Raw genomic sequence first — 10,133 nt, 5'->3', positions numbered from 1 at the left:
ACGGAACCTTCGAGCAGAAAGAGTCGCGCGTCTCCAGAGTTGTACTAGTTGGTCAGGGCTTCTACACCAGCAAGTCACAGTCACTCTCTGTGCCTGTTGTCTGCTGCATAACCTGCATAACCTGCATAACGGGGCGTCTCAACGAATGGAATACAAACAGAAAAGCTACTTTTTTTTATTTTATTGATTACACATGATCTGGAAGATCTCAGCCAACGTTTACTTATATCTTATTTACTAAATATTAGATCATTTCGGAAGGTCGGTTTTATTAAATTTTTTTATTTTTGTGTTAAAACAATTAATTCAAATGCTTTGAGGCTTCTCGTTTTGCGTGCGAGGAGTGCAAATGTACACAGCAGTGAACTGTGTCTTAATAGTGAAACTTTGATTTTGTCGTCTTTTCCCAGACACACGGCCTGCCTTGCCCACCGGCGCTGGACAGCTGGAGGGAGAAGGTGGAGCAGAGGGCTGTGGACATGATGTGCCACGTCTATGAGCCCAGCAAGAGGTGGGATCCCATCACCAGGGCAGAGGAGAAACTTTTCTCGCGCTTCTGCCTTCAAACGTCACTGACGTGCCGTGACGCCGATGAAGCAACGACTTCGGTCACATTTGCAAACAAAAGAACCCAATAGAGTTTTGCACAATGCTTGTGTGTTTCATATCTCATATCTCAGAATTCTCCACTCACAGATAAGTGAGGTACATATTAGCACAAAGAAGAATGTTAAAGTTCTTTGTGTTGCCTCAGGGAAAAAACTGCAAATTAAAGGTGGAACTTTTGGCTCTATATAAAGTCTTGAATATTTTCATTTAAAAAATGGCCGATGGGGGACGGTTATACATTTTTATCTTCTGTAATTTCCACGTTTCTTTGACTGAAGTAATCTTGTGATTTTTGTCTCGCGCCCCCAAAAAATATGGACACGTTTCGTGTCGCCCCGGTTTGCACAACACTGCAGGGAGGCGGAGGTACCGCCTGTCTCGCTTTCAAGCTTTTTCAGTACAGATTTACGTGGAAAAAAATGGAATCTCAAAATATTTACACACATGAAATACATTCCTTGTTCTGTGGAAAGTGACTAAAATTGTCTACAAACAAAGAAACACAGAGTCAAACCAAATCTCCTCATTATGCTAGAAATGATTGAAGTCATCCACAAGTTGCCCTTGTCATGCCTGCCAGTATTCAAACATTTATTTAGTACTTCTCATTAAGAGTCAGTCTCTGTTTTGTGCGTCTGACAGGCAGAACCTGCAGCTGTGTGTCGGACCGCTCCTGCACATGATGATGAACAACATGGAGGAGAAAGTCCAGGGCACCTCGTCAGAGCCCAGCAGGTTGGTAACACCTATTTCTTACAGAAACTCAAGTGCGTCCAAACTGTAAGTTTCCTTCCCCCCCCCACCTCTCTCTCTCTCAAAAACAGGAAGCTGTTTTTGTACTCTGCACATGACACCACTCTGATTCCCTGTCTGATGGCTCTGGGGATCTTTGACATGCGATGGCCACCGTACGCAGCCGACCTCACGCTGGAGCTGCACCAACACCGACAGACCAACGAGTCCTTCGTGAAGGTGTCGTACGTCGGCCAGGTGAGGAGGCGTCGGCGCGGCACAAGGGTTTTCCCCAGCGTTTTCCCGTTTGCCTCACGTTTTGCCTCTCTCTCTCCCCCACCCGCAGGACCAACTCCTGCCGGGTTGTAGTGGAGTCTACTGCCCCCTGCAGGAGTTCAAACAGATGCTCTCGTCGTACTCCCTGACCTCGGAGCGCTACCAGTCGCTCTGTAACAGCACCGACGGCCTGACCGAACCCTGAACGCCCTCCACAAACCCAGCCGGCCACACATCATGGTTTACTACATCCTCAGCTAACTCTCAAATCTTTTTTAATTACAATCGTTCAGTGCACTAGTTCCCAACCTGGGGTTTTTTGTTTTTTTCCAGAATACTGACTTGTTAAAACATTACAGTGAAGCCAAACATCAACAGACACAACCACTCTCACCGACATACAGAAGCAATTGGAAGTTTCCCGGGTCTGCCTCGTTTTCCCCGGAAAATGTTTTAAATGTGGGTGTTCCAACATGTGCAAGTCTAAATTTGACGAGCCCCCACCCCTCAGGTTGGGAACGTCCGTCTTCATCCGCTCATCATGGCAATCAAGATGAATTAAGCTCAGATTTGTTCCGACACTGGAGTGAAAACCAGCGTGCATAACGGTGTGGTTTACATATCGGTACACCCGATTTCACATGATTGTTTCCCAGGTGTGAGCATGCACACGCCTGTGTCGTCTTTTTTTTTTTAAAGTTGTTTCTTTTATAACACACGAATCATTTCTCAAGTGTCCGTAGTTTAAAAACAGCTGGATTCTATATTTAGCAAAAGCACTGGAACGTTAAGGAGATTTTGCTTTTATTGGGACTATTTATTTGAGTGGGTATTTATCAAGACACTGCATGGATATGTTTTAAATAATAGCAATGTTGGTCCATATAGATAAAACTGTGGCTTATGTATGTGATTTTATTATTTTTTTTAAACAGGTTTGTGTCATGATATATACCAGGTACACCCTATACAAGAAATTCAGTGTTGGTTTTACTCTTTTTTTTTTTTTTTCATAGTCGTTGACAAGATGAGCATTATGATCATCCTTTTCCTCATAAACTGAAAGCATTACACTAATCCTGCTCCGATACATGGACGACTTCAAGGCTGGACAATAAGGAATCAATGAATGTATCCGATTGCTGATGCAATTATTCTGCCAAATTGGTTGGGTTCACAACCATATTATCTAAAGTAATCATTTCCATTCCTCAGGGGAATACTACGAGTTTCATGTACTGAATAGAATATCTACGGCCGAAGGTTTGCAGCAAGTAAGATTTAGAAGCGGCGTACAAACGTCCACGCAATTCTACATCAGGAGTAATTCTGCTCCAGTACGCTTTGGGATGGAAACATTGCCTTTCTTAGGAGGATTTGTTGGTATTGCAAGTCCACAGTCTGCATGAATTCATGCTCCTTGTATAGACCTGAATGTCTCTTTGTGTTAAAATAACACCGTGTACCTCATCAGTAAGAATAGTTCCTGACCTGCTGCATCAAATGTGAAGACAGGCTTTGGATTGATGAGAATTAAACCATTTTAAAATCAAAAATGTTTTGCCATTTTCACTAAAGCTTGCCTCATTATGCCCCCCCATTGCTGAAGTCGCTTTTCACAAATCAGGTATTTAAAAGCCACGTCATGCACGCACCTACGTAGTAGAACTTAAAGATGGTGCCGTGATGAAAACGTGAACCTTGGGTCTGGTGTGGAATATCGAATGACAAAGACACCACCTGCTCCACATTACTGACACGACGTGAATGGCGGAGCCCTGGGTGGGTGGGGGTGGGGGGTGGGGCACATGCATGCACGCACACACTCCATAGACAACATGTATATACCAAAACAATATCTTTTATTTGTAGTCCATCACCACAGCCCTGGTAGGCTATTCTGCACCAAAGCCAATGGAGAAACACATGACAAGCTTATACAATAGAGAAAAGAGAGGAAGTCAACTGGATGGTAAGCAGTACGTGTTTTACATATCCGTGTGTCGCACTCTGGACACGGCGCCTGCCACACTAATTTCGTCTTTTTTTTTCTTTCTTTTTTTTTTCAAAACCAGATCTACCTAGCTCTATTTCTATAATACCTGGCATACCTGCTGTGGCTTTGGGCCACTCCTGTCCCATTCTGCTGACCATCGAAGGGGGGGGGGGGGGGGGGGGGGGGGGGGGGGAGATTATTGCTGTGGGAATGATTATTACCCAGAGTCAACAAGAGAGTCAAAAACAAAACAGGAACACAACAGGAACAAGAAGAACACACATAGCACATCTGGGTATTAGCAATATTATTCACGCTGGCGAAAGTTGAGTCCTGAAAGTTTTGGAGCACAGAGTCAAATATCATCCACGACTTGAAATGGACTGGAGATTATCGTGGTGCTGCAAAGCTGCCAGGATCCAAACACTTAATGTGTTGCTCTCAATGGTAAAAATAGAGAAAGAAGACGCTTTCTGCAGATGGTCCATGTTTGTGCTTTTTTAATAATACTATTATCTTAATGAGGTCATAGTTTGGTTTGTTATACACTGGAGTTACAAAGGAAATTAAAATAGACTAAAATTTGAATAGCCCACCAATGGTAAACAGTACAGTATTTTAGGGGGCAGTCCTCCCCCAATGAAAGTGGGGTAAGAGGAGTTGAGAGGTCACTGATAGAATGCCTATACATACAGACACATACATACATACATACCAACCACACAAACATACAATCTGTCAAGCACGCACGCGCACACACTCTCATGTATATACTGTACAGAAACAGTCAAAATGATGGAGCGAGAGACAAGATGGATTTCCACTAAAGTCTTCACAAAGCACAAATTCTTCCTTTCTCTTGTTCCATACCACCTTCGTGACAAATTTGTTTTGTTTTGTTTTTTTTTAATTTGAAAAAAGTAGACATACTGTAGCATCTCCACGCTGACTTTTTGTTAGGTTGATTCCTCTTTGATGTCGAAGTCATCTTTATAGTCATCGTCAAAAAACAAAAACAAAAAAAAAAAACACCAACAGTTCTGCGAAATTGATGCACAACAATCCCATACATTCTGAAGTTCATGAGTCAAAATGAAATGTTCTTGTGGCAAAGGTACTCCAATCTGGGCCTGTCTGAATTCCCTTTGGAATAGTTCCCACAGGACATCACCAGGTGACTGGTTAGCTCCAATCTGTTCATTTTCTGGGTAAATCCACACGGTCATATTATACCTCCTTTACTTGGGTCCACCGATCTCCTGAATACTCTCCGTATCCCATGATCTTTACTCCATTCGTACATATAGTCCAAGAACATTCTAGATACAAGGTTTCTGCTGGATTAGAACATTCCAGGGCCTGGACTGAAGCCCATGTCCATGTCACGAGGCCTCATCTGACCCCCCATCATCATTGTCTGCTGCGGGGGGCCACCCATGCCCTGCAGTGACATCATCATGTTAGGTGAACCACCGGGGCCAGGGTGGGCCATTTGTCTCCCCTGCATCATCCCTCCAGGACCCCCAGGGGACATCATCCGGTGCTGAGGGCCCATCATGCCTTGACCCATGAATCCCGGGGGCCGCATTGAATTGTGACCCGGGTTGCCCATTGGCATGTCCTGAGGGCCCATTCCCCCACCTGGCCCCCCTGACATCCCCCCCATCCCTTGCATGGGCATCCCCATCCTTGGCGGGCCATCACCCATCATGCCCTGCATGGGAAAGCCAGAGGGGTGCGGTGGCTTTCCACCAGGGTTGTCTCCTCCACCTCTGGGGAAGTAAGAAAGAGTCTGACTCGGCTTCTCTGACGGGATTATTCTGGACAGGTCGAATTCAGGAATGCCTGAAGCCCCCGGCCGCATCACCTCATGAAGGTCTGCGTCAGTAAATCCACCTTGCATGTTGTTGAACTCTGGCCCACCGGGGGTGTTGGGTTTACACATCCCCCCATCACCCCCACCGCCATGAGGCATGTTTCCCATTCGTCCTCCCATTGGTCCACCCTCTCCCTGGAAGCCCATCGGATGGCCAGGAAAAACTTGAGGACCGGGACCATTGTGCGGAGAGAAAGGGCCTTGCTGGGATGGAGACTGGGTGAGGGGGTATCCCTGGCTTCGATGAGGGTAGCCCATCCGTCCCTGGGGCATCATTTGAGGGTTTGCCATACCGGGGTCTTGAGGATTTGGTGGGATCATCATGCCATGAGGCATCATGCCTGGGCCCATATTAGGGGCATTTGGAGAGGGCATTTGTGGCGGCATGCCATGGGAAAGAGGCTGGGATCCCATAGGATTCATACCCAGAGGGCTGAGGGCAGGCATGGGTCCAGCGTTTCCAGGCCCCATCATACGTGGGTTGCCTTGGTGATTCAATGTCATACCTGCGGATCGAAATGAATTCCATAATTATTGTGAAACTGAATAAAATAGGGACAAGAGATAATGAGGCAGTTGAGCTACAGAAATGAAGCTACTACATAAAGTTGTTGGTTTTTTTCAGATGTCTTACCGTTATTGTTCACTGAAGGCAGGTTAGGGGAGCGAGCTGGAGGCGAGTCATCATCAGAGCTGGCAACAGTCTTTATGGCATCGTGGTAAAGTGGAGTGGAGCTGGGCATTGCAAACTTGGACATGCGTGACATCATGATGGAGAGGGGATTCTGGGATAGTGTTGGTTCGGCGGGTATGGTGTACGGACTGCCAGACGGAACGTTGCCTGAGAGGGACATCGCGGCAGATGGGGCTCCTGATGAGGGAGGAGCTGATGGGGGACCATTTCCACCTAAAGGATATAGCAAATTTAAGGACAGGGAAAGAATAAAATGCATCAAAAGAAAGTACTCATTTTCTTGACTATATTGTATGTGACCATACGAACAATAGTGAGAGGTTTACAGTCAGGGATGGCAACTGAGGCTCATCTTGATAATAAGGCTCATAAAAGAAATGACCAGAAGAGGGAGCCACTGGACTATAACCTACTCTACCCCACCCCTCATACAGATGTGGTAACTCATCAGGCTGATGCAATTGAAAAGATAGAGCCCACACATTGCATCTATTTTACTTTATGTGCTAGATCTGTTTAAGGGATTAAAGACAGGCAGTTAAAGCAACATTTAAATGTAACATTGAAATGAACTGGTATTAGTGACAGAATCTAATAAATGTATGCATTTTGCTGCCGTTGTTTTGTTTTTTATTGCAGTTTTCTGATGTAACTTGGGAGAAAATACATACCTTGCTCCATCCCCCCCATCATGTTTGGTGAGGTGATACTGAGAGGAGGCTTGCCGCCCTGAGGGGGTACTCCTGGACTCTGCATGGGAGGCTTTGGTGAGGAAGCCCAGCCTGGAGACGGGTTCGGAAGCGAAGGGGACCTCATATGAACAGGAGAGGCACCTGCTGATCCCATCATGGAGTGGGGGGACTTCATGGGTGCAGACGTTGGAGGAGCTGGAGGGGCATTGGGGCCGGTGGGACCAGTCAGCATGCCAGCCAGCTGGGACGGTGTTTGAGGGGATTTAAGGTTTCCCGATGGAGAGCCCATCATAGGGGACTGTACTTGCCTCAAAGGAGGGGACTTAAGTGGGTTAACGCTGGGAGAGTTCCCCCCTCCTGCTTGGACATTCAGATCTGCTGGCTTGCGGCCTCTCTGACCTTGTGCAGGACCACCGGCAGAGGGGAGATGGTTGATACGGCCATTACCTCCTGTAGGTGTGGATCTGTGCTCTGGACCAAAGGCAGGATCAGCATGTGGACCCCTCATCCCTGCAGGTCCTCCAGGGAAGGGTCGTCCAGGCCCCATGGGAAAGTCTCCTGACTGTGCCTGCTCAGGGAAGGGAGGGCCCTGCATGGGTCGTCCTTGTGGACCCATGTTCTCCATTGGAGGTCCCCCACCTCCTCTCATTCTCATAATCTCATCAGGACTCAAATTCATGGGGGGATCTCGTAGTTTTGAGGGGTGTATATGAGGTCCCGGTCCAGGGCCGGGCCCCATACCAAACTCAGGCCCCATTTCTCTGCCTCCCATTCCTTGAAGCCTAGAGGATGGACTCATAGGACCGTCACCAGGCATCCTAGGAAACATACCCATACCGTTACCGGGTTCCATTCCACCTCTTTGGTGTCCCATCATCCTTTGCATTTCCATCATCATCCCAGGGGGGATGCCCTTTTCTCCACCCATTCCTTGGTGAAACATTGCTTCTTGGACTGACTGAGGATTTGGAAAACGCTCACCACGAGCTCCAGGACCAGGAAACATTCCCCCGGGTCCCCCAGGGAAACCCCGTGCTTCTCCCATGCGGGGTGGCATGTCATCAGGCCAGCCCATTCCAGGCCTTGGGGGACCCTCCATTTCAGGGTTCATCATACCAGAAAAGCCAGGCATCCTCTGCATGTGGGGGGGCATCCCCCTGGGGCCAGGTCCCATGCCCATACGCTCCTGGTAGTGGTCTGGTGGACCACCTGGTCCTCCCCACATCTCTCCTGGGCCCATCTGGTATGGAGGAGGGGGTCCTCGCATCATGCCACGTGGACCATGGGGGTGCATCATCATATCTGGTGGAAGTGGTCGGTGTTGCATTTCTTGCTTTTTCCTTTTCTCTTCATAAAACTCCTGCTGCAACTTCAACCAAGCAACCTGTTCAGGGGTCATCTGGTCACCATCCCCACAACCACCCGGCCCTCCCATGTGGGGCCCCATCTCATCTTGAGGAAATGAAGGCATATCCCGGGGACCGTGCGGCGGGCCAAATGGGGGACCTTGTGGACGGGGTCCCCCGGGTCCACCGGGTGGTCCCAGGCTCTGAGACTGTGCTATCATAGCCTGTAGAGGGCCTTGTTCAGCCCTCCGGGCTGCACCGTCAGGACCTCCATCGTGTGGTCCACCGTGGGCCTGAGGGGGTCCAGGTGGTGGAGCATCACGGTCATCAGGGAAGAGCATACGCTGAATATCCCGCAAGGTCTGCAGGGAGCGCTGCCGATGTTCCAGCTGCTCTTGGGACAGACCCTCCGTGTTAGCCTCCATGTTTAACAACTCCTGGGCCAGCTGCTGCTGCTGTTGCTGCTGTTGCGGTGTCAGACCTGCACCGCCAGAACCTCCACCCTGCCCTCCTTCAACTGATGTTGGAGGGTTGAGGCCTGCCTCAGGTTGGGTGACGGGGGCCTGGTCAACTGGGACTGTAGTGTTGCTTGGGCTGCTGCCGGGCATATTTTTGGATTCCATGCCTGCAGAGGTTGATCCTTCTTGTGGAAGAACACTAGTTTGGCTGCCTTGACCTGAAGGCTGTGGAGGGGCGGCCTCTGTCATGCCAGTTAAGGACGGCTTGGATCCAGGCTGGTGGCTTTGATCTTGGGCATGGGACGGGGTTTGCTGGGGAGGTTTGGAGTCATTCCGAAGGACGTTTGCTGCATTGTTCTTTAAAAATAGAAGAAAAAAAAGATGCAGAAACAGGGTTAAGTCACGATACTGTCAATATGTTGTTGATGTTTTAAGTAAGATGACATTAACGGGGCTTATGTGTGCATCCTTACCAAAAGGAGGTGAGCTTTGTCCTTGCTGTTGGAGATGTTTTTCATGTGGAAGGCAATGATATTTTCTGTATGGCCAGTAAGAACTGCATCAGCTGCCCTGGAGACAATAATACAGACAGTCACATATCAGTCATCAGACACAATAATACGTGTGCGCGGGCGTGTGTGTGTGTGTGTGTGTGTGTGTGTGTGCATGCGTGTTGAAGAAATGGTGAGCCTTGAAATAGTAGGAGATGAAATCATGAAGGTAACGCCAAGGTCAAAAAAAAAACAAAAAAACTAAGCAAACCATTAAAGTTCACTCATACACACTGCATCTACATGTTTGATCTCTAATTCCCAACAGAGTGTGTTAATTTAAGCCAAGCATTTACTCCCAACTGAGAAACACACATTTGTGTAGATGTGCACAACAGATTAAGGCTATAACTGAAAAGGAAGCAAATAATTTAGTGCCATACACACAAGCAGCTGCAACCAACATCAAAGACATCAAGAGCCAGTGATGGCAGGGGCAAGACGATATTCTTCCGGCAATTGACACAGTTAGCAACGCCATTTAAAATTTCAACTGGAATACTGCGAGTGTTTTGCTGTGGGTGTATATTTTTTTCTTCTGTAAAAATGAGTTTTAATTAGTATTTCTAAACCAATTATGGAAATTTTAAGGATATTGAACTTTTAAAACTAACAATTGCTCATAACTACATGGCAATGTTCTTTTTCGGAGCAATTAGTTTTTGTGAAAGATAAAAAACCCATATCTCATCTTTCTTACTTGTTTGCCATCTCTGTGGTGAAGACATAAACGAGCTTTGAGCCTGGCTTCTGCCCACTCGCAGGTTCTGTTGTGGAGCCTTGGCCTCCCAGCGTGTTGTGGGAGGGTGTAGAGGAGCGACTGAGTCCGGCGTTGGAGGTAGAATGTGTGACGGAGTCCTGGGGCTTCACGTCACTGGAGTTGCAGTCTACGGGGAGACGCCA

The 10,133-nt window shown here is 47.7% G+C and overlaps 2 protein-coding genes across 4 annotated transcripts in view; one reads left to right on the top strand and one right to left on the bottom strand.

Moving 5' to 3' along the window:
* acp6 (acid phosphatase 6, lysophosphatidic) overlaps positions 1-3,102 on the top strand; it is a 5,752-nt gene extending 2,650 nt beyond the window's left edge. Inside the window, 4 exon segments of the mRNA XM_080498206.1 lie at positions 405-511; positions 1,252-1,344; positions 1,434-1,599; positions 1,688-3,102. Coding sequence (XP_080354332.1) covers positions 405-511; positions 1,252-1,344; positions 1,434-1,599; positions 1,688-1,822 — 501 coding nt within the window. The 3' untranslated portion in view covers positions 1,823-3,102.
* A 710-nt stretch (positions 3,103-3,812) lies between these two features.
* Positions 3,813-10,133, bottom strand: part of bcl9 (BCL9 transcription coactivator) — a 29,161-nt gene continuing 22,840 nt past the window's right edge. For all 3 annotated transcript variants that reach the window (XM_080498433.1, XM_080498434.1, XM_080498435.1), the window contains 5 exons: positions 9,931-10,117; positions 9,153-9,249; positions 6,855-9,036; positions 6,124-6,396; positions 3,813-5,995 (listed from right to left, as the gene is read on the bottom strand). In XM_080498433.1, the coding sequence (XP_080354559.1) occupies positions 4,956-5,995; positions 6,124-6,396; positions 6,855-9,036; positions 9,153-9,249; positions 9,931-10,117 (3,779 nt within the window). In that variant the 3' untranslated portion in view covers positions 3,813-4,955. The remainder of the gene's footprint in view (positions 5,996-6,123; positions 6,397-6,854; positions 9,037-9,152; positions 9,250-9,930; positions 10,118-10,133) is intronic.

This window comes from Blennius ocellaris (assembly GCF_963422515.1).
Source record: "Blennius ocellaris genome assembly, chromosome: 6".
NCBI lineage: Eukaryota > Metazoa > Chordata > Actinopteri > Blenniiformes > Blenniidae > Blennius > Blennius ocellaris.
This window is presented reverse-complemented; position numbering and strand designations above follow the sequence as displayed.